Raw genomic sequence first — 25,717 nt, forward strand, 5'->3', positions numbered from 1 at the left:
CAGGAGGGGAAGACCCTCTATGAGATGGATTGATTCAGTGACTGGGGTAATCGGGATGGGTGTGTCAGAGGCAGTGCGATTGGCACAGGATAGGGCACGGTTTAGGGCTGTTGTACATAGGGTTGCTATGAGTCGCAAACGACTCGACGGCACATAACAAGAACAACATCATCATTTGATCTTATTATTTTTAGTATATACACTAAAGTTTTTTTTAACTCAAAGTACTTTTAAGACTTTCACTTTTTCTCTGTATATAGATTGAAAAATATTTCATAATATTTAGTTTGCATTGTCAACTCTTATTGAGTTGAGTGTAATTTCAGTTTATTCTTAATTTTTATCTTTAATAAGAAAACTTGAAATTTTATATGGAGTTAGATTATAACTTCATGTCAATAATTTCTAGTTGTATTATTTATAGTCAGAAAAGACAGGGTTTTTTAAATAAATTGAGATTTTTCTATGCAAAGAATTATTGGAAAAGCTCAGTATTAGTAGTCAAAAGAAGGTCAAGTGCTGACCATCAATTACTTATGTGCAAGTCCAAACTGAAGCTGAAGAAGATGAAAACAAGCCCATGAGAACCAAAACATGGCATCATCTCTATCCCACATGAATTTAAAAATCATCTCAAGAATAGGTATGAGGCACAGAACACTAATGATCAAAGACCAATGAGCTGTGGGAATGATATCAAGGACATCAACCAGGAAGAGGACAAAAGGTAGAACAGAAAGAAAAGGCCAATGGGATGTCAGAAGAGACTCTAAAAATTGCACTGGAGCTTTGATAAACCAAAGCAAAGGAAAGAGATGCAGAAGTGAAAGAAAGGAACAGAATATTTTTTAACTATTATTAATATTAATGAAAATTTACAGAGACTTTGGATTTCCATTCATTCATTGTTGCCCTTTTCTCCCTCTCCCTGCCCCTCCATAGTACACTCTTATCTTTGAAAAGTAAAAGAAAAATTACTTCATTGTTTTACAATCCCTCCCCCCAGGTCCACACCTCTATGCAGCGTTCACTCTGGACTCTCATCATGACAATAATACCCAATCACATATGCCTTTTAAACAGTTTTCGCCCTCATCTGTTTCATTGCAATATATATTATTTATCCCATCTTTCTCAGTCTCCCCTGAACCGCAGTGTCAGTCCTGTTTTACAACAGGGGCACTATGCATTATTTTTCCTTTTGTGAGTGAGATATTTCATTCAGCATAATGTCCTCCAGGGTCCCCCATTTTGAATACTATTTCATGAGTTCCTTGTTTTTCAATGCAGCATAGTATTCCATTGTGTGAATATACCACAGCTTCTCTATCCATTCATTTGTTGATGAGTACTTAGGTTGTTTCCAACTCCTTGCTGTTGTGAACAAAGCCATGATAAACATGGGTGTGCATATATCTGCTTGGGTGGCAGTTATGGTCTCTTTGGGGTATATTCCCAGTAATAGAATTGCTGGGTCAAATGGTATCTCTAGTTGAAACTTTTTGAGAAAGTGTCATACCGCCTCCCACAGTGGTTGCACCATTTTACACTCCCACCAACAGTGAATAAGGGTTCCAGTTTCTCCACAACCTTGCCAGCAGTTGTTGCTTGCTGTTCTGTTAAATTTTGTTATTCTTACTGGGGTGAGATGATATCTCATAGTTGTTTTGATATGCATCTGTCTTAGAGTTAGGGATTCTGAACATTTCTTCATGTGTCTGTCTGCCATCTCAATGTCTTCTTTGATGAAGTGTCTATTCATATCCTGTGCCCATTTTTTCTATTGGATTGTTTACCTTTATCTTGTTGTGGTGCTCAAGTATTTTATAAATTCTAAATATAAGTTCCTTGTCTGACATGTCATTACCAAATACTTTTTCCCACTCTGTGGCTTCCCTTTTTACCCTGTTGGAGAAGTTTTTGGATATGCATAGGGATTTGATTCTTAGAAGGTCCCATTCATCTATTTTATTGTCTCCTGGTTGTAGATTTTTCAGGATGCTTGGAAGACTGTTTATGTTGTGGGGTAGGATTCTAGAGTTCTTTCAAGCTTTTCTTTAATGAAGTTTATAGTCCTTGGTTTTAGTCTTAGATCCACAATCCACCTAGAGTTGGGTTTTGTATATGGAGTGAGGTGTGGATCTTGCTTGAGTCTTCTGCAGATAATTTTCCAATTTTACCAACACCATTTGTTTAAAAGTCTGTCATTTCCCCACTTAACTGATATCATCTCCTTGTTAAAAATCAGTTGACCATAGGGAGATGGGCTGATTTCCCGGTTCTCAATCCTATTCCATTCGTCTATGTGCCTGTCATTGTACCAGTACCATGCTGTCTTAACTACCATGGCAGTGTAGCAGGATTTGAAATCAGGAAGTGAGATGCCTCCTACCTTTTTCTCTATTTTTAAGGATGCTTTGCTTATTTAGGGTTTCTTTCCATTCCAAATGAAACTGGAGAATGCCTTTTTCACCTCGTTGAAGAATGGCATTGGTATTTGTATTGAGATTGCATTAAATGTGTAAATTGCCTTTGGTAGTATTGCCATTTTCACAATATTGAGTGTTCCTATCCATGAACAAAGGATATACTTCCACTTCTCCAGGTCTCTTTTTGTTTCTTATAGTAATGTTTTGTAATTTTCTTTGAATATATCCTTTGTGCTTCTGGTTAGACTTACTCTCAAGTATTTAATCTTGTGATTAGCTATTGTGAAGGGTATTGTTTTTCTTAGCTCCAGCTCTATTCTTTTTGTCACTGTAGAGAAATCCAACTGATTTTTGTATGTTGATCTTGTATCCTGCTACTTTGCTCAATCCAGCAGAATGTGGAAAGTATAGAGCAATATCATTAATATTACACAAAAATATTTTTTAGTTTGTTGACTAATGCAGATGTATTTGTTTGTGTAGGTCATAATGAATTATGGATAAGATTGAGAAGAATAATTACGTCAGAAAAGTTGATGTGCTTATGCAAAACCTATACATAAAGAATCAGTATTGTGAACAGAACAAGAGGAAATTGCATGATTTACATTGCATGTGCGTCAAGGTTGCATAATTTTGCTACATCTATTTAATATGTATGACAAGCAAATACTTCAAGAAGTTGAACTATATGAAGAAGTATATGGCATCAGAATTGGAGAAAGAACCACCAAAAGCCTATATTATGAAGACTATACCACCTTGCTTTGCAGAAAATGCAGAAGACTTGAAACCCTGGAGATTGAAGACTACAACCTTCAGCACAATTACTCATCAACATCAAGGAAACAAGTGGACTAACAGACAATATCATGGCAGATGGAGAAAAGATTGAAGGTACCAACATTTTCATTTTACTTGGATCCACAATCAACACTCATGGTAGTAACAGTCAAGAAAACAAACAATATGAAACATTAGGCATGCTTGCTCTCAAGGACATCTTTAAATTGCTAAAGAGGAACATTTTAAATTAAGAGACTACAGTGGGCCTGACCAAACATGCATTTAATTGCTTCATATACATGCAAAGTTGGACAAAGGATAAGAAAAACCAAACAATTTTTGCCTTGAAACTGTGGTATTGGTGAAGAGTACCGAATATACCACTCACTGCCAAAAGAACAAACAAATCTGTCTTGGATGAAGTACAATCAAGGTAATCCTTTGAGAGAGGGATGATGAAATTTCATCTTGTATGATTTATCGAAATGTTTTCAGGAGGCACCAATCTTTAGAGAAAAATATTATGTTTCGAGAAATAGATGGTCAGTGAAAGAAAGACAGACTTCAATGAGATGGACTGACCCAGTGAATGCAACAATGAGCTTCCACATGGTGGGTATGGGAGGAGGGCACAAGACAGGGCAAGGTTCAGATCTGATGAGTGGTAGTCACCTACTCGGCCCCTAACAATAACCTTTAATATCAGACTTTCATTTTTCTTTAAACCCTTGGCAAGTTCAGAATCTGTTTTGTTAATGTACAGATTTTGAATGTAGACAATTCTAAAAACCCAAATCCCCTGTTAGGTTGATTTTTGAGTCACAAAAAGAGTATAATTATTCCAAAGGATTTCAGAGTATATAAATCTTTATGAAAGAAGGTTGTCAGATCTTTTTCTTATGGGACAACTGTTAGGTCTAAACTGGAGACTTTTAGGCTGAGCACGTTATTCCCTGTGCCACCATGGTTCCTAACCAAATATTCTTACATATAAGGAAATTAAGATACTCTTCTATTCATGTGGGCTTGCAATTTTAAGATGTTTTAATAAACAATGAATCATTGTGAACAGAACCTAGCAAACTTTTTGACCTGATAACTCCTGGAGAAATCTGTAAAGTCATGATGTTTGAATAGATTATAAAACTAATTGCAGCTGAGTTGATTCTGACTCATAGCTGATCCTCTACTGGGTTTCCAAGGCTGTGAATTGCACAGGAAACTGCCTATCTTTCTCCAGAGGAATAGCTGGTTGATGTGAACCGTAAGAGAAGTGCAGCTTTAGGGTTAGCAGCTTGATACTCTATGGACAATGCCATCAGAGTTCCTTGAAATATACTTTCAGCATACTATTTAGAGGTTAATATCCACTCTGCAACTAGATGGGAGCTTTTGTCTATAAACAACACATTTTAGGAAATAGGAATACAAGATTATGACTCTACCAGCCATAAGTCACCAATCCAAAGGGCAGGTTTCCTTTCCCTTGAGCAGAAAAAAATGACAATGGATAATTTTGAAGTAATTTTCCATTGGGCTCAGTTGATAATGTACTCTGCCTGAAGCTTAGCAAGTCAAGACATTGTAGACTATCATTTAATAAATGCATTGATTACAATGCATTAGTGCTGTGCTATTCCGTCACACTTGGGCATTGTTACTAATAGTTACAAAATAATCTATTTTGCATTTTCTTAATATGATGAAATAAAGTGTATTATTGACTAAACATTAATTCAGTAAAGAAATTATGTGAGTTAAATAGACACTACTATAGTAGACATGCCAATGATGATTCTACCTGTAGTGTTTAAAAGTCAGGGCCTGCAAGTTTAGTTTTTTATATGACTTAGTTCAGACCTGAAAAATACTGTTCTATGAATTTTTTTAATTTAATAAAACCTTCAAAAATCCGTTATTGTTTTAAAATGTACATTTTCTAAGCCAGTGATGAAAACATATACTATTGTTTTAATGGAAGTGTTATAGTACCTGGAATATGAATGGAAAGAGGTAAGTGTATAAAATGATTATACTTTAAAGCAAATTATTCAAATTTCATCACAATTTTAAAATTGATTCTTTCTCTTTGCTTTTTGAGAAAAAAAGATTAAGCATTTTTCTTCTCTAATTATTGTCCAAAGCTTGCAAGCATCTGTGATCATTACTTTTGGCTCAAATTGCATATCAAAGTGAGTCAGCACTAATGAATACCTCAGGCACTCCCAATGCTCCTAATACAGAGAACGTTGACATCAAAAGGAAATGCTCAGAAGGAGAAACACAGACATTAGTCAGCACAACAAAGCTCATGAAGAAAGTGTTCTTCATCTTACTTTGGTGAGTTGCATCTGGGTTCTCAAAAGCTTGTGAGTGGCTAACTAAGATGTAATGATTGATCATCTCTTCCTGTGCAGGGCAAAGGAGATTGAAGAAAACCAATTTCTAAAAGAAGGACTTAGTCCAAGGAAGTAATGGATCACATAAATAACAGTCATATGGCCTGGAGATTAGAAGAATTAATTGACTGTTGAGTGTTGTGGATTCTTGAGTCAACATTATAATACAGATGGAGAAAAAAATTGAAGCTGTCAGTGATTTCATCTTGGTTGGTACTAGCAGTCAGGAAATCAGGGATGCTGAAGAGCAATGATTTAAGTTTGAAGACTAAGATGCTCCTGATTCAGGCCATGGTCTTCTCAGTTACCTGTTGTGCATCAGAGAGTTGGATGATGAATAAGGATGAGAGAAGAACTGATGCCTTTGAGTTGTGGTATTGGAGAAGAGTCCTGACTATCCTATGGACAACCACAAGAAGAAACAGATATGTCTTGGGAAAAGTGCCACCAGCATGTTCCTGGGAGGTATGGGTAGTGAAGTTTTGTCTTTCATGCTTTGGACATGCAGCTAGCCAAGGCTATTCCTTGGAAAGGACAAGATGGATTAGCATGGTGACTTCAGCAATGAGTTTTAGTGCATCAGAGAAGATGAGAACAACATGCATAGGTCAAGGTGTAGGTCAGCTGTTCACAGAGTTGCTATGAGTTGTACTCAACTTGAGGGCATCTAACAACCACAACCTACTATGATGACTCAGATTGGGATCACAAGTGAGGGTTCTAAATAGAGGGAGAGAAAAATGAAAATTAATAAAAATATAGACTTAAATTAAAAAAAAATAGTAAAAGAAGGGTTGTATTTAGAACCTTTTCAAGAAAACAAACACCTTTCCAAGGAAAAACACCTTCATGAAAATGTTCAAAATTTATTCTGATTTAAAAAAAAACCAATTATTCAAAGCTTATTGAAAATTTCTCATACTTATTTTTCTTTACTTTGAAATAAAAATTTAAGTTTCTCAAGAAGCAAAAAAATAATGTAGCCTTACATTTTAGAAACTGGAAGAACCCGGTGTCTCTCTGGAGACTAAGGTGCGCCTGATACAGGCCATGGTCTTTGCAACCGCTTGTTATCAGAGAGTTGGACAATGACTAGGGAGGACAGAAGGAGAGTTGATGCTTTTGAGCTGTGGTGCTGGAGAAGAGTATTGAATGTACCATAGACTTCCAGGAAAACAAACAGATTCATCTTGGAGAGGATTAAACCAAGCTACTCCTTGGAGGCAAGGATTCTGGGGCTTCGTCTGACATACTTTGGACATGTTGCCAGGAGGGACGGGTCCTTGGAGAGGGACATCATGCTTGGGAGGGTGGAGGGACAGCGCAGGAGGGGAAGACCCTCTATGAGATAGATTGATTCGGTGACTGGGGTAATTGGGATGGGTGTGTCAGAGGCAGTGCGGTTGGCGCAGGATAGAGCAGGGTTTAGGGCTGTTGTGCACAGGGTCGCTATGAGTCGCAAACGACTCGACGGCACATAACAACAAACAACAACTAGTTTGTTATAGTGAAACATTCTTCTAAGTGGTATAGCACTGCACTGGTCTGTCCATTTGCCATACAGAGGTAGCTCATGGTTGCTCTGATGCTAACTGTGACACTGATGTGTCAAATGTGATAAAAGTTACCCATGGCCGACAGTGTTTGGTAGAATATAAATCTTTATAGGAGGAGATTGGCTTATTTTTGTACTACAGAGTGACTGGTGAAATTGAACCACTGAACTTTCAATTAGCAGCTCAACATGAAATGTATGTTCAGGACTCTTTGGGCAAATATTGTTGTTGTTGTCATGGGCTGTTGAGTCGCTTGTGACACATAGTGACTCTATGTACAACAACACTGAAATCCGCTCTATTCTGTGCCAACTTTACTGACATACCTACCCTCAATACCCCAGTCACTGCATCAATCCATCTCATCGAGGGTCTTCCTCTCTTGCGCTGTACCTCCACCTTCCCAAACATGATGTTCCTCTCCAAGGACTGGTCCCTTGTAACATGTTCAAAGTATGTCAGACGAAGCTTCACAATCCTCACCTCCAAGAAACAGCCTGGTTCCACCTTCTCCAGGACTAATCTGTTTGTCCTCCTAACAGTCTCGTTATTTTCAACACTCTTCTCCAGCACCATAGCTCAAAGGCATCAGTTATCTTTCTATCATGCCTATTCCTTGTCAAGCCCTCTGATGCATATCACACAATTGTGAAAACTATGGCCTGGATCAGGTGCACCTTAGTCTCCAGACAGACATCATTGCTCTTCAGTACTCTGGGGAGGTCTCTGACAGCTGACTTTTCCAATGCAATTAATCTCTTGATTTCCTGGCTGCTGTTACCAAGAGTGTTGATTGTGGAGCCAAGTAAACTAAAACTGTTAACAATCTCAATCTCTTCACCATTCAAACTGATGCTGCCAATTGGCCCAGTGGTGAGAATCTTCGTTTTCTTGATCTTGAGCTTCAATACATTTTGAAGGCTGCAGTCCTTGACCTTCTGCAGCAAGAGCTTCTGGCTCTCCTCAGTTTCGGCAAGCAGGGTTGTGTCATCTGCATAACACAGGTTGTTGATGAATACACTTTATACCCATTTTCTGCTCCCCATTGAGACCAAGCACAACCAACTTATAAGACAGATTCTACTCATTTTACAAATGAGAACATTGAGACACACAGAGGGTAGGTCACAGGTGGTCAGTGTTAGAGTGGAATAGAAAACAAGGACCCATTAACATCAAAGACAATGTTGTTGGGACTATAACTGCTAAACAGCCCTATTCGTTAGTTAAAATGATCTTTAAAGCTTACTAAGAGTTTTTGATAATTTCTTCAAGAATACTGAAAGAATGCATAAAAGATGAAAGATCCATTAGATTGCAGAGTCTGACTCAAACATGATGGACCTGTGTGACCCCTGAATCCTTGCTCTGCTATCATCCCATGCCATCCTCAGGTCTACACAGTTCCTAAAACTGTTTCCACAACGCCTCTGTTTCTGTATCAAGGAAGCTAAGCTAATAATCTACCAGCAGTGATGGTGTAAAAAATTCATGTTCAACTACAGATCCAAAGGTTGCTAGTTCAAACCCACCAGTAACTCCACAGAAGAAAGGTCTGTTGACCTGCTTGTATAAAGATTACAGCCAAGAAAAAAATCTAAGAAGTTAGTTGCCTCTTTAAAGCAAAGGATTTCTGCCAGAATTGACTTGATAATTTTGGACTTAGAACTGTGATTTTTGGAATTGACTAGGTTAGCATGCAATTAAATTCTTCACCTGACAACAAATGGCAAGACATTTATGTTCTGTTAACTTGAATTTGAAGTACTATGTGGCAATGTAATAAATCCACATAAACTGAGTGTGTGGAGTGAAACTTTTCTTTTAAAATCCATGTATTTTATGCATTTGTCAATGAGTTAATAATAGAACCAGTTAGTAAGAGTTTCTTATAAGGGGATAATAATTTTACTTTGCATTAATATTTTATTTAAATTAAGACATATAAAGCTTATACTGCTTTCATCTGATATTTTAGACTGAGTACAAAAGACATGTCCATCCCTGCCCCAGTCAGAGCTAGTCAGACCTTCTTCTGTGCCTCTATCTTGTACTTCAAGGATCTGTTTATATGGCATAAAGACTTAGACTGTTTTTCTCTTCATCAGTGAAGACAGTGTTTAACCCATAACTTATTGTTAGATGCTGTCAAGTATGACTCATAGTGACCCTACGAATAATAGACCTCAACAGTGTCCTATCCTGTGCCATCTTCATAATCTCTGACATACATTAGGCTATTGCTGCAGTCATCAGGTCAATCGATTTTGTTAGGGGCATCTTCTCTGTCATTGACCCTCCTCCTTTCCAAGCATTATATTCATTTTCATAGAACACCTCTCCTAGTAACATACCCAAAGTATAAGAGACGAAGGTTCACCATCCTTGCTTCCAAGGAGCACCTATTCCAAGACATACCTGTTCATTCTTTTGGCAGCCCATGGGATATTCAGTATTATTCTCCAACACTATAACTCAAAGGCATCAATTCTTCTGTTATCCTCACTTATTAAGCATAGCAAGTAACTGAAAAGATCGCAGCCTGAATCAGGCACACTCAAGTGCATTTCTTTAAACAAATATTATTGCTGCTAAGTATCTTGGAGAATTTTCTGACAGTGGCCAAGCCCAAAGCAATACTCCTGACAGCAGGTACCAAGGATATTGATTGTGGGTCCAAGCAAGGTGTAAACATTGACAGTTCAATTATTTTCTCTATCTATCATGATGCACTTGCTGCGAAGGGTCAAGGACTGCAGCCTTCAGTATGGACTAAGGCTCAACGTCAAGAAGACAAAGATTCTCGCCACTGGACCAATTGGCAGCGTCAGGATGGATGACGAAGAGATTGAGAGTGTTCACAGCTTCACTTTGCTCGGCTCCACAGTCAACACTCTTGGTACCAGCAGTCAGGAAATCAAAAAGCATATCGCGATGGGAAAGACTGCCGTTAGGGACCTCTCAAAGGTACTCAGGAGCAACAGTGTCTCTCTGGAGACTAAGGTGCGCCCGATACAGGTCATGGTATTTGCAATCGCTTGTTATGCATCAGAGAGTTGGACAATGACTAGGGAGGACAGAAGGAGAGTGGATGCTTTTGAGCTGTGGTGCTGGAGAAGGGTACTGAATGTACCATGGACTGCCAGGAAAACAAACAGATTCATCTTGGAGAGGATTAAACCAAGCTGCTCCTTGGAGGCAAGGATTCTGGGGCTTCGTCTGACATACTTTGGACATGTTGCCAGGAGGGACGGGTCCTTGGAGAGGGACATCATGCTTGGGAGGGTGGAGGGACAGCGCAGGAGGGGAAGACCCTCTATGAGATGGATTGATTCGGTGACTGGGGTAATCGGGATGGGTGTGTCGGAGGCGGTGCGGTTGGCGCAGGATAGAGCAGGGTTTAGAGCTGTTGTGCATAGGGTCGCTATGAGTCGGAAACGACTCGATGGCACATAACAACAACAACAACAACATCATGATGCTGTCTATTGGCCCATTGGTAAGGACTTTTGTTTTCTTAATGTTGAGATGTAATCTATTTTGAAGGCTGTGGTCTTTGATCCTCTGTAGCAAATGTTTCAGGTCCTCCTAACTTTCAGCAAGCAAAGTTACGTCATCTGTATAATGTAGGTTGTTGATAAGTCGCCCTCTGTTCCTGACGTCATATTCTTCTTCATAGAGTCTGGCTTCACAAAATATTTTCTCAGCATACAGATTGAATAGATATGGAGATAGGATACACCCATGATGCATATCCTTTCTGATTTTAAACCATGCGGTGTTCACTTGTTCCCTTTTGACAACAGCTTCTTGATCTAGGTATAGATTTCACATGAACACAGTTAAGTGGATTAATGGATTAAGTTAGTGGATTCCCATTCTTCTAGATGTCAGCCATAATTTGTTGTGAATCACATAGTCAAATGTCTTTGCACAGCCAATAAAACAAAATAGACATTTTTTTCTGATATTCTCTGTCTTCTGCTAGGATCCATCTGACATCCACAATTGGCGCCATGGCCTCTTCTAAACCCAGCTTGACTCTCTGGCAGTTCCCTGACAATGGAGTGTACCGGCATTTATGCATGATCTTCAGCAATATTTTGCATGCACGTCATATTAGTGAATATTTTTTGTAATTTACACATTCTATTGGATCACCTTTCTTGGGAATGGGAACACAAATATACCTCTTTCAGGAAGTCAATCAGGTAGCTGTCCTCAAAATTTCCTGCCAGAGACTGGTGAACATATCCAGGGTAGCTTCTTTTAGTTGAAGCATGTTAATCTGTGTAAGAGTCTAAAAAACAGTTATGGACTTAATGAATACAAATTAATATGAAAAAAACTTCATTGCCATAGAGTCAGCTTTGATTCATAGCCAGTGAGTTTTCAAAGGCTGTATATCACACAGGAAGAGACTGTCCATCTTTCTCTCTTAGAGTACGTAATGGATTTGAACTGACTACCTTTGGATTGTTAGTGCAACACCTTATCCATTAGGCCACAAGAGCTCCCCAAATTAATTAATTAATATACCTACTTACTTACTTGCTGAAACTGAGGAGAACCTGAAGCGCTTGCTGCAGAAGGTCAAGGACTGTAGTCTTCAATATGGATTGAAGCTCAGCATCAAGAAGACAAAGATTTGATGAGCACAGAGATTTAATCTTTAGAAGGTTACATTCATCATTTTATCCTCTTCAGGATTGTGCATTTCTGGCTGTATTTGGCTGTCCCTTTATTCCATAGGCCTTCTAAGCTTGGTCTCAGTTTGTCTCTTATGAGCTATATGATTTGGGCTTTATTCTGAGGTCTCTGGATCCATTTTTAGTTGATTTTTGTGCATGTTTTGAGATGTGGATCCTGTTTCAGCTTTCTGCAGGTAGCAGTCTAGTTTTGCCATTTGTTTTTACCATTTGTTGAAGAGGTTATCATTTCCCCATCCGATAGGTTTTGTTTCCCTGTTGAATATCAGTTGACTGTAGATTTTCCAACAGGGTGAAAAGAAAACCTACTGACTGGGAACAAACATTTGGCGATACAATGAAAGTTTACAGAATCCTATAGGGCCTTCACACACACACAAAAAGACTGAACTGGGAAAAAGACATGGAAAGATTTTTTTACAGAGGAGGACATTCAGATGGCCAGTGACACATGAAGAAATGCTCAAAATCACTGGCAATAAGAGAGATGCAAATCAAAACCACAATGAAATACCATCTTATCCCACTAGCAGTACCAAACTTTAGCAGGGCATCAATTAATAGATGTTGGAGAGGATGTGGTGAGTTAGGAACTCTTATACATTGTTGGTGGGATTGTAAAATGGTACAACCAGTATGGAAGGCAGTTTGGTGCTTCCTCAATAAACTGAACATAGAAATTCCATATGAACCAGCTATTCCACTGCTTGGAGTATACTCTGAGAAAATGAGAACTGAGGCCCAAACAGAGACTTGTACACCAATGTTCATAACAGCATTACTCACTATAGCAAGAACATGCAAACAGTCCAAATTTCCAACTACAATGAAATGCATTAAGAAATTATGGTACATTCACACAATGGAATACTATGCAGCACACAGGAGTAATGATTTTGTAAATTACTACTTGACTTGGGAAGGACTGCAGAGCATTATGCTAAGTGTACTAACTCAATCTTACAAAGACAAATAATGCATAGGACCATTATTGTGCATGTATGAGGATCCAAGGGGGTGGGGTTAAACATGGAGTCACACAATTTGATGGGTGGAAGGTAGGATTGGTAAAGGAAAGGGGAAAGTTTCCGTGAGAAAAACAATATATATGAACTTAATGTATGTAAACCAGTTTAAAATAAAAAAATTTTTTTAAAAAAAACACAACAAAGATTCTCACCACTGGGTCAATTGGCAACACCATGATGGAGAAGAGATTGAAGTTATTAAAAATTACAGCTTGCTCAGTTCCACAATCAACAATCTTTGCACCAGTAGGCAGGAAATCAAAAGAAATTTCATTAGGAATATCTGCTGTCAGCGACTTCTCCAGAGTACTGAGAAGCAATAATGTCAGTCTAGAGATTAAGGCGCGCCTGATCCAGGCCATGGTCTTTATAATTATTTGCTATGCATCAGAGAGCTGGACAATGACTAAGGTTGACAAAAGAAGAATTGATGCCTTTCAGTTGGTGCTGCTTGAACATACCATGGACCACCAAGAAAACAAGTAAGTCTATCTTGGAGAAGGTGAAACCAAGTTTCTCCTTCGAGACTAGGATTTTCAAGCTCCATCTCACACACTTTTGGCACATCATGCTTGGAAGGGTGGAGGGACAGCACAGGAGAGGAAGACTCTGGATGAGATGGATTGATAGTGTAATGTGGGGGGGAGTAGTGAGGGTAGGTGTGTAGGAATCAGTGAGACTGGCTCAGAATAGGGCAGGCTTCACAGCTGTTGTACAAAAGGACACTGTGGTTTGCAGGCAACATGCGTTGTTGTTGTGTACCATTGAGTCAGAACTGACTCATAGCTAACACTCTAGCAGGTTTTCAGAAGCAGTTAATTGCATGGGAGCAGAGTGCCCATCCCTCTCTCGCAGAGCAGCTGATGGACTCCAGCCATGTGCCTTCAGGATTACAGAGCAGCTTCTTGCCACTAGGACACCAAGTTTAAATTGTATGTTTAATGTTTTATGTAGAATATAAATATTAAATTATCTGAATTTTACTATTTATTAAAATATAAAAGAAAATATATTTAGCATATAAAATAGTTGAAATGTTAAAACTAGACAAACATTTTACCAAAATAGATTCAATGCCGTATTTCTTCATATAGATGAAGATATTTGATTTAAAAAAATTGACTCTTCTAGGGATTCAGAGGTTCCACATTATCTCAAAACATTCAGAAAGACACAGAAGACAGGAAGGTGGATTAGAAAGCAGTTCTGTTCTAATTCTGCTCCAAACTCTTCATTGCAATTTAGTATGCTAACCTCCCTTGAATCTGTATATTAGCCTGGAAATACTATTGCTTAACTCTTCCCACGTTCTTTGTCTACAGTTATTTAAGGTTTTGTTTCCTTGCAAGACTCACGTTTTGGGCTTTGTACGATCCTTCTTCGGCCAAGGACTCATATAACTGGACAGCTGCTGTTATGTTCTGCGTGCCAAAATTTCCAAACAGTAAGGCATCAGCCATTTTCTCCATTGCTTTCAAGTTCCCCATGTCAGCTGCTTTGGCAAAGAGTAAGTAGGCTCTGTTTCAAGAACATGAAGTTAGAATTTTATTTTAAAAAGGAAAGTTTCTGCTCCTTCCTCTTTAATAAGTATAATTTTACTGTCACTTCCACTTACAAAACAGTTGAGCTAAAGTTCATTACATTCGTAGACCAGTAGATCTTTTTGTGTTGTTGTTTGGTTTATAAATCAATCTAAAATAGTAATTTCATTTTTAAAAATTGTCTTTCATACATGTCAATTTCCCCCCCCCCGCTCCCTCTCTCCATCCACCAAACTATGATTCTGTGATCTCCCTCACCCCACCCACAGCCCCTATAACCCCTCGCCTTCCCTCTTTGTATGTCTATAGACATCTCACTGGTTATCCTTCTGCTTTTACAATAATGGTCTGATACAGGCAAATGTTCTGATGTGCCCGAGCGACTTCACTCAGCATAATGCTTTCTAGCCTCTCCTGTGTTATACAGTATTTTCAAACATATTTAAAATCTAAATAGTAATTTCAAATATACTGGATTAATGGCAGACTACTAAAAAGGAGAAATGTGTAAGATTAGTGTTGAATCACAGAACCACCACACTGTGATTCAAGAAAGAAAGCTGAAGGTTCATCAAGGATGAAACACATTGTGATTCAAGCTTACACACCAAATGAAGTGAAGAATTCTGGTTCTTGTACTGAAATAGCCAACTCTCCCACAGCCACCTCCATTGTTTTTTGCTGTTTATCCAAAAGTTTTATACAATGAATTCTGAAATAAGTCCCAATAATTGTTGTCACTTAAATGTCTGATCTAAGAAGCTGCTTATCATAAGGATGAACGTCTCTTTGTACTCCTAAGTAATTTTCTAAACAGAATACACTCTTGAAAACAAAAAAGGCCAGTTTGTTTGAGAAAACAATAATCAAAAGAAATGTTAATGGTGGTTGTTTTGTTATGTGCCATTGAGCTGGAACTGACTCATAGCTGACCCCCTGTCAGGTTTTCAGAAGCAGTAAGTTACACAGATTTCCCATCTTTCTCCCACAGAGCAGCAGGTGGATTTGAACCACCTGCTTTTGGGTTGGCAGCACAACTCTTCACCACTAAGCCACCAGAGTTCCACATCAAATGAATCTTTTATGGTTAAGGCTCTAAAATCTGACTGCATGTATTCAAAACCTGACTATCACAAACTTCAGGCAAAGTACTTAACATCTCTGTATTTTTCTCACGTGTAACATCCCCATCTGAAATGTGTGGCATTGTGCCTGAAAGCAAGCAAGCTATTACAGTTATTTTGTAAATACTAAAATTACCTTTCCTTACTATTCTTATTTCAGGGCTATTATATGCAGTCTAAAGCTTTATTGCATGATAATTATTCTCATGACATTAGATGGTAAACACTATGAAAGCTGGGTGCACAAACAGGTACCGCAGGAGTAACTCACATTGCATCTCCAGATTGCTGGTCAGCAGACACCTGGGCCTGATCTGTATAACAAGTAGGGATGGAGAACTTCACAAGGTCAGTGAACATTCCAGAGACAATGCTTTTAGAATTTATTTTTACTTTTGTAGCTTCCTTTTTGGTAGTGATAAGACCAGCAAGCATTAACCTCTACGTGCGACCTTGACTCCAAAACGGGAAAGATTATACACATTTACCATTAATAGTGAGAAAGGTCAGGAGACCTCACCCTTACGGATTCCTTCTTCATGCTGAAGCTAAAATAAGCTGCTCTTGGGTACAAGATGGAACAGACCAAACAGATAGGGTCTGGGTGATATTCTCAAAGGTGTTAGGAAAAACAAAGACTGACAAAACAAAAGCTGGTGTTCCAGTGGAACATAAAAACATTGGAAGATGGAAAGTGAAGACGTCAAACAAGAGGTTAACCATAGTTGAAACAAACTGAGGGTCTTGGGGCCAGAAATCAAACAATGAGATTGCTGTTGTTAGGGCTGTTGAGTAGACTCTATGAACACAGCTGAACCTTGTCCTGTCCGGCACCATCTTCACGATCTTTTGTGCTCTACCCACTGTGGTGGACACTGTGTCACGCTGTCTTGTGAGGGTGTTCATGTCTTTCGACAATCCCTCCTTACCTTTCCCAGTATGTTGTCTCCCTCTAAGTACTGATTCCTCTTGAAAATATGCCCAAAGTTAATGAGGCGTAGTTTCACCATCTTTGCCTCGAAGAAGCGCTCTGGTCATGCTTCCTATAAGACAAGTTTATTTGTTCTTTTGGAATTCCATAAGATATTCAATTCTCTTTGTCAACACCATGGTTCAAAGGCTTCAATTTTTCTTCTGTCTTCCTTATTCACTGTCTAACTCTCAGTTGTATGTTTGTTGTTGGTGTTGTTATGTGCCATCGAGTCGCTTGCCACTCATAGTGACCCTATGAATAACAGCCCTAAACTCTGCTCTGTCCTGCGCCAATCTCACTGTCTCCGACACACACATCCCGATTACCCCAGTCACTGAATCAATCCACCTCCTAGAGGGCCTTCCTGTCATGTCCTGTCCCTCCACCTTCCCAAGCATGATGTCCTTCTCCAAGGACTGATCCCTCCTTCCAACATGACCAAATACGTCAGATGAAGCCTCAGAATCCTTGCCTCCAAGGAACAGCCTGGTTTAACCCTCTCAAGGATGAATCTGTTTGTTTTCTTAGAAGTCCATGGTACCCTCAATACTCTTCTCCAACACCAAAGCTCAAAAGCATCAATTCTCCTTCTATTCTCTCTAGTCATTGTCCAATTCTCTGATGCATAACAAGTGATTGCAAAGACCATGGCCTGTATCAGACGCACCTTAGTCTTCAGAGAGACACCATTGCTCTTTAGTACTTTAGAGAGGTCCCTAACAGCAGACTTTCCCATGGCAGTACGTCTTCTAATTTCCTAGCTGTTGGTGCCAAGAGTGTTGATTGTAGAGACAAGCAGACTAAAGCTGTGAACAATCTCAATCTCTTCACCATCCATCCTGATGCTGCCAACTGGTCCAGAGGTTTTGATTCAGATGTATAGGGAAAAAATATATTAATGCTGGAATAAAGTGCACCTTAATTTTTAAGGGGACTTCATTGCTCTTTAGAACTTTGGAGAGGCCCTTGACAGCAGATTTCCCAATGCAACACATCTTTTGTTTTTTTCACTGCTGTTGCCAATGGTGTTGATTGTGAATCTAAGTAAAATTAAATCGTTGAAATGTAAATATTTTCTCTATCTTTCATGATGTTGTTCGTTGGTCCAGTGATGAGGACTTTTGCTCTCTTAATGTTGAGAAACAACAAGAATGTAGCAGATTTCACAGGTCAGTGAGAGAAAATGTCTGACATCTAGGGACTGAGCCACACTGTGCCGCTATCAAGTCGATTCTGACTCATAGTAACCCTCCTTTGGATTTCTATGGCTGTCAATCTTCATGCAGTTAGACTGCTTGTCTTCTGTGGAAGAGCTAGTGGATTCTAACCTCTGGTATTTGGATTAGCAGTGCAACAAGAGCTGCTTGGCATCCAGGGAAATCAGCCTGATTTCAGGGTAAAGGCTCCCTTGGTTCTTTCTGTCAATGATTTGTTGATTTACTGGTGCAGCTACATAGCTTGCTGAAAAAGAAGGGGACCAACAAGTATCAAGAAATAGAAATGTAAGTTGGGCTGCAGGGACTCATGGGGGCTGCAGTGGGATGAAAACAAGCTCTGCTAAGTGTATTTTATTCCAAAGGTGAGGTGAGGACTGGGGTCCTCTGGCAGGAAAAGCCCAGGCCGACATTAGGAATATTGTTAAATACAATTTGAGCCTGGCTAATGGGTTAAGATCTGGGATGTATTCTATTCCCCAAGAAGGCGAGAAGTTGAAAAAACTGAACAAGGACAGATTCCAACAAGAAAATTCAGCTGATATTTTACTCATCTCTAAAGGATCTGGCATTGGATGCTACAGCCAAACCTAAGTAGGAAAGGGAGCAAATCAACGATTTAGCAAGAAGGAGGCTAAACCCAAGAGACACCAGTGACTTGGTCTGGGGCAGCAATTCAGCTCTGAGGCCTCTTCGCAGATAGGAGGTAACTCTTGGTGAAAGATCGACTCTGGTTTTCACTGACACTTTCTAGTACTTAAATATTATCTGTTCTTTTTTCTCTTCCCCCATTTTATCTTCTAACAATATTGATTCATACATTTCCCCATCTCATGTGCACCAGGCTGAATTAATGAATGAGTAAGTGAATTGGGGCTGAATCTAGGTGTAGATGGGCCCAAAGAACTAGTCTAGTCACAGGCAACTTGATGGAACATAACACCACCTCTATTTAGGCCATCACAAACCCTAGGAAGGAGTGAACAATGAGGGGACATAATTGAGTAACTGAAGAAAACCTGAAACACTTGCTTCAGAAGATTAAAGACTGCAGCCTTCCATATGGATTTCATCTCAACATAAACCAAAATCCTTACCACTGGGCCAATAGGCAACATCATGATAGATTGAGAAAAGATTGAAGTCGTTAATGATTTCATCTTGCTCAGATCCACAATCAAGATCCTTGACACCAGCAGTTAGGAAATCAAAAGACAGGTTCCTTTGGAGAAAATCTACCAAGGACCTTTACATAGTGCTAAAGAGTAATGAAGTAATTCTAAAGACTAAGGTGTGCTTGGCCAAAGCCATGGTATTCTCAGTTGCTTGCTATGTATCTGAGAGTTGGATAATGACTAAGGATGACAGGAGAAGAATCAATGCTTTGGATCTGTGGTGTTGGAGAAGAGTACTGAATATACTGTGGAGTGCCAAAAGAACAAACAGGTCAGTTCAGCAGAGGATGAAACTGGGCTACTCATTGGAGGTAAAGATTTTGAAGCTACGTCTCACGTACTTTGGACATATCACAAGGAGGGACCAGTCCTTGGAGAAGTACATCATAACTGAAAGGAGAGAGAGGGTCGGTGCAGGAGAGGAAGACTCTGGATAAGATAGATTTACACAGTGACTATGGCAATGGGGTCAGATGTGTCAGAGATGGTGAAGTTGGCTTAGGACAGGGCAAGGTTCTGAGTCATTCTTCATAGGGTCAATAGAAGTCATAGTCAACTCAATGACACAACAAGAAGAAGCCAGCAAGGGGTACAGTCAGTTCTCTCTTCCTGGCCAGAATCTTTGTTATGGTTCTACACTATGTGTTCTTTAAGGGTCAAGTGTGTCATCATGATTATTCAAGGAGCTCCGCTCAAGCTGTCTACAAACCCCTTAGAGTCCCCGGCTACGAAAAGATCCATCACTGACAACACAGAAAATGTAGGAGACTCATCCCTACAGGTCCTCTGATATAGATATTCTCTTTTGAAAAGAAGCACTTTCCTGCCATTCTCAAGGAATGTAACAGGACAAACTGGGATTACAGCACAGCTGACTAGACATAGAGCTCCAGTACTGCTGGGTTCTTGGTCTGCTGACAGGGCTGGGTTTTCTATCTTGTTCTTTAAGCCAAAGAGGTAGTCTCACTTCCAGAAGGTGTATAAGAATAATCTCAATCCTGTTGTTGTTATGTGCCTTTGAGTCACCTGTGACTCAAAGCAACCCTATGTACAACAGCTCTGAAGCCTGCCTTATCCTGAGCCTGTTTCACTGACTCCAAATCATCTACCCTCATTACCCCACTTACTGTGACAATCCATGTCATCAGGGTTTTTTCCTCTCCTACACTGTCCCTCCACCCTCCTGAGCATCATGTCCTTCTCCAAGGAAAGGTCCCTCCTGGCCATGTGCCCTAAGTATGTGACAGAGCTTCAAATTCCCAAGACAGACCTGTTTGTTCTCTTGGTGGTCCATGGTATGTTCAAGACTCCTCTCCAGCACCACAACTCGAAGGCATTGATTCTTCTTCTAGCTTCCTTAGTCATTGTCCATAGCTGATGCATAGCTAGTAATTACAAAGGCCAAGGCCTGTATCAGGCACACCTTTGTCTCTAGACTGACATTGTTGCTTCTCGGTACTCTAGAGAGGTCCCCAACAGTAGATTTTCCCAGACTTTTTCATCTTTTGACTTTCTGACTGCTGGTGCCGAGAATGTTGATTGTGGAGCCAGGCAAAGGAAATTGTTAACAACCTCAACCTCTTCTCCATCGACCATGGTGATGTCAACTGGCCCAGTGGTGAAAATCTTTGTCTTCTGGATGTTGAGCTTCAATCCACACAGAAAACTACAGTCCTTGACTTTCTAGAGCAAGTGCTTTAGGTCTTCCTCAGTTTCAGCAAGCAAGGTTGTGTCATCTGCATAGGGCGGGTTGTTGACGTGTCTTCCTCCAATCCTGATGCCACATTCCTCCTCATAAAGCCCAGCCTCCCTGGAGATCTGTTCCACATAGATTGGAAAGGTATGGAAACAGGATGCATCCCTCGTGCACTCCTTTCCTGATTTTGAATCATATAGTGTTTCCTTGCTCTGTTCTGATGACTGCTTCCTGGTCCGAATATAGGTTTCATGAGTACAATCAAATGTCTGGGATTCCTAGTCTCCTCAAAGTTAGCCACAATTTTTTGTGATCTACACAGTCAAATGCCTTTGCACAGTCAATAAGACACAGATAGACATTCCTCTGGTACTCTTTGCTTTCAGCTAAGATCCATCTGACATTGGCAATAATGTTTCTAGTGCCATGACCTCTTCTAAACCCAGCTTGTTTTTCTGGAAGTTCTCTGTCAATATACTTGTTCCTGTTATTTTTAGGTAATCTTCGGCAGGATCTTGCTTGCATGTGGTATTAGTGATATCGTTTGATAATTTCCACACTGAGTTGAGTCAACTTTTTTTGGATTGGGAGTAAATATGGATCTCTTCCAGGCAGTTGAGTAGGTAGTTGTCCTCCAGATTTCTTGACACAACCTGGTGAAGCATGTTCAGGATAGCATCTCTTTGTTGAAATATGTCAATTTGTATTCCATCAATTTCTGGGGCCTTGCTTTTTGCCAAGTCCTTCAAAGCAGCCTGTACTTCCTCCATCACCATTGCCTCTTGTTTATATGTTGTTTCTTGAAATTCTTGTGTCAGCCAATTCTTTTTGGTACAGTGGCTCTACTCCTTCCATCTTCTTTTAATGTTCCTTGAATAAGTCTATATTCTGCCCATAGCATCCTTAAGTATTGCAACTTGAAGCTTGAATTTGTTTTTTAGTTCCTTCAGCTTAAGAAATGCCAAAGGGGTTTGGCCCTTTTGATTTTCTGACTCCAGCTCTTCATATAATATTTTACTTTGTCTTCCTGAGCTGCCCTTTGAAATCTTCTATTCAGCTCCTAAACTTGCTGCTTTCTTCTCTTTGCTTTGGTTTCTCAATGCTCTAGTGCAATATTCAGAAGTCTCTTCAGATATCCATCTTGGTCTTTTCTCCCTCCTCTGTCTTTGAAATGACCTTTTGCATTCTTTGTGGATGATATTGTTGATATCGTCCTACAGGTCATTAGTCATTAATGTTCAAGGCCTCAAATCTTTTCCTGAGATGGTTTTTAAATTCAAGTGGGATAGACTCGAGGTCCAAGTTTGGGTTCGGTGGATTGGATTTTACCTCCTTTCGCTTTAGTTTGAACTTGCATATGAGTAGTTGATGGTCTGCTCCAAAATCATCACCTGGCCTAGTTGTCACAGCTGATATTGAGCTTCTACAGTGATTATTTCCACAGGTGTAATCGATCTGATTTCTGTGCATACCATCAGGTGAAATCCATGTATATAATCTGTGTTTGTGTTTCTTAGAAAAGGTATTTGCAATGAATAAACCATTGATTGAGCAGAATTCTATCAGCCGCTCATTACATTATACTTCAAGATGTATGTAGAAATGTATGTAGAAATGACTTTTTAAACTACGAAAGCAACTTGTTTTTCCTCTCCTTTTCATCTCTGGCATAGTAGATTATATGACTATCTGATTATATGAGTATCTGATTCAAAATGTTCCATGCCAATCCAATCTCTCCAATACTTAATATGTTAATACTTATGCATCCATACAAAAATCACTTGGCTTTCTCTACCGTGACAAAAAGAATACAGAGCCAGAACTAAGAGAAACAATACCTTTCACAATAGCTAATCACAAGATTAAATACTTGGGAATAAATTTAACCAGAAGTACAAAGGACCTTTTCCAAGAAAATTACAAAACATTACTACAAGAAACAAAAAGAGATCTTGAAAAGTGGAAGAATATCCCTTGCTCATGGATAGGAAGACTCAATGTTGTGAAAATGGCAATACTACCAAAAGCAATTTACACATTTAATGCAATCCCAATACAAATACCAACCCCATTCTTCAACGAGATGGAAAAGGCAATCTCCAATTTCGTATGGAATGGGAAAAAGCCCCGAATAAGCAAAGCACTCCTTAAGAATAGAAGAACGGTAGGAGGTTGCAACACTCCCATGATACATCTTGAAGGATATGTACATGTACAGCCAAGCACAATCAATAAGAGTGCATCTGAATTCCAAAATCAATCTCCATAATAGTCTATGTGTTTCCTACTGCCAAAGGGGCCCTTTAGAGTAGTGAGAGAAGATCTTCACCCTGAAACCCACAGCGCCCCTTTTCAGCAGGAAGTAGCTAAGAGAATACGCCGTCCCCTTTTCCTTATGACTCAGGGTGAAGTCTCTCTCAGGGAGGAGTGATAGGGAATGGCAAAGGATACACTGACAAAGAAGATTAATCAGAACTGGCTTTGACAAGCATTGTGGCATTTGGACAAGAACAAACTGGGAGGAGGGTAGAGAGAATAGTGCAACAATGAATGAGTGGAAGCCCAAAATCTCTGTAAATGTTTATGAAAATTAATAAAATATAATTAGAAGAAAAAAAAATACTTATGCATTCCATTTTTTTCTTAACAATGTCCAGTTTTCCTACATTCATGCTTCTCACATGCCACATTCCAATCATTAGTGTCTACTTACAACTGTTCCTCCTCCTCTGAAGCTCCAAATTTGAGGGCTCAGTTTCAGATGCCATATCTATTAATCTACTCTAAGTGTGCTCTATGGTACGTAGGGTTTTCGAAGGCCTGTCCTAGAAGACTTATTTATTTGCGATTTCCTTGGACTTGGGTGGTGGCAAGCCCAGAGAGATCCTCATCTTGGGTTTGTTTCCCAGCTCCAGACCATGCTGGCTGGAAACTTCAGCTCCATTTCCATCAATGTTCCCCTATCTCTGTAGGCTGCGCAGAGGACTGCTTTCTCACTTATCTGCTTAGTGGGTACCTTAGGGGATCACTCTACCTATTGGCATGTGTTCTATTTTGAGGATTTGATTTAACCTCTTTCTTATTATTATGGTCCCCAGGGAAGAACGGTGCAAAGACTAAGTTTATCTGGGGATGGTTTTCCTTTGCTCTTATAAAGAGTTTCTCATTGTAATTACCCTAGAGATAAGAAATTGTTTTGAATTTCTCAGGGGATTGATTTTCCAACACATTTTTTTCTCATAGTTTAGTGGAAATGACATATTTTAGCTTGTCAAATCAGTTTTCTAGAGTTAAACCTTCCTGGTCTTCTTCTTGGAAAAAGTAAATACTCTTTTTATTCTTCTTTCTTTTAAATTTGAGGATGATAATCTCTGTTACTTTCTATGCATCTGAAAGTTGTTCAATGAGTAAGGATGACAGAAGTAGAATTGACACCTTTGAACTCTGGTGTTGGTGAAGAGTATTGAATATCCTATGGACTGTCAAAAAACAGATATATCTCGGAGAAGGTGCAGCCAGAGTGCTCCTTGGAGGCAAGGATAGTGGAGTTTTGTCTCACATATTTCAGGCATGTTATTAGGAAGGACCAATTCTTGCTAAAAGACATCATGTCTGGAAAGATCAGCAACAGAGGAAAGCTCTCAGTGAGCTAGACTGACAAGGTGACTGTAACAATGGGCTGAAGAATATCAAGAATGATAAAGATGGAACAGGATAGGACACAGATCTGTTGTTCATAGACTCACTATGTGTTGTAGTTGACTTGAGAGCATCTATCAACAAAAACAACAATGTCTCCTGGTAGAGAGTGCTGGTGGCCTAGTAGTGCTAAGGAGCTACACTGCTAAGTCAAAGACAGTGGTTAAAATACACCAGCTTTTCTTTGGGAGAAAGATGGGCCACCTTCTCCTGTGAGTTTAACTGCCTCTGAAAACCTGCTGGAGAGCAAACTATGAATCGGTTCTGACTTGATGGTACACAAAAACAACAGTATGTTTCTGGGTAAGCAAGAAATAATATTATATACATAAAGTTCCTCAACAATACCTAGTGCCAAGTGGATGCTTGATAAATGGAATTTGCTGATGTTGTTATACCCAGGGTCATAGCTGAGATTCCTCCTGTCTGTACTCTCTCCCCTCTTCTTGGAGGATTCGTTTTTTTCTTTTCTCTTTTCTTTTCTTTTCTCTTCTCTTCTCATTTCTCCTTCCTTCCTTCCTTTTTTTGTTTCTTTCTCTCCCCCCTTTTTTATTTTTTATTTGTTGTATATTGTTGCATCAAATCTGACTGGCACAGGAAGAGATTATCCCTCCTTCTCCAGCCGAGCATTTGGTGTATTCAAACCACATGCCTTCGGGATTATAGTTCAGCTTAAAGAAAGAATTAAAAGACTGTATTGCTGCTCTAGTGGCCTAGTGGTAAGAAGGTATGCTGCCAACCTGAAGGCACACAGTTTGAATCCACCAGCGGCCCTGTGGGAAAAGGATGGACAATCTCTTCTCATGTGATTTACTGCCTCTGAAAAACCTGCTGGAGGGTCAGTGATAGGACGATTCCAACTCTACAGTATACAACACCAACACTGATGCCCTATGTCAAACTGGTCCCACAGCCTCGGTCTGTGCTACCACAAAGAATGCTTCCTTGTTGGGGATTTAGGGCTCATTCTTTACATTATTTGTGCAATGTATCATTGCTTTCTTCTTCCTTAAAGTTTTTACTTGCCAAATGAAGACCTAGAGATAAAAATGGCCCCTTGGTTACTGGTCTAGACATTATTCTGAAAGTTCAATTTGTATTGCATGAGGTACAGAGAGATTAAATATTTCACTGAGAATCAAGTAGTTATTAGCAAATAGTTAATGTTCTAGTCTAAGGTTCTAGTCTAACTAGAGTCTTGAAGGGTGATCCCAAATTGCGTCTTTCAAAGAGAGAAAGAAGATATTTCTGTCTATCCTTGGGCAAGATAGGTAAGTGGGGAAGAGAAACATTGGATATCGAGTGAGAACAAGTGGTCAGCACTTGGTCATTTACTAGCTGTATCTATGACAGCTTAACATTTTTTAATTTCTGCTCATAATTTT

The 25,717-nt window shown here is 39.5% G+C and overlaps 1 protein-coding gene across 1 annotated transcript in view; it reads right to left on the reverse strand.

Annotated features, from left to right (window-relative positions):
• Positions 1-25,717, reverse strand: part of SEL1L2 (sel-1 suppressor of lin-12-like 2 (C. elegans)) — a 146,351-nt gene that overhangs the window by 77,978 nt on the left and 42,656 nt on the right. Inside the window, exon 5 of the mRNA XM_006894762.1 lies at positions 14,263-14,425. Within this exon, the coding sequence (XP_006894824.1) occupies positions 14,263-14,425 (163 nt within the window). The remainder of the gene's footprint in view (positions 1-14,262; positions 14,426-25,717) is intronic.

The sequence above is a fragment of the Elephantulus edwardii genome, unplaced genomic scaffold (genome assembly GCF_000299155.1).
Source record: "Elephantulus edwardii isolate Elephantulus edwardi_28Jun2011 unplaced genomic scaffold, EleEdw1.0 scaffold00150, whole genome shotgun sequence".
Taxonomy (NCBI): Eukaryota; Metazoa; Chordata; class Mammalia; order Macroscelidea; family Macroscelididae; genus Elephantulus; species Elephantulus edwardii.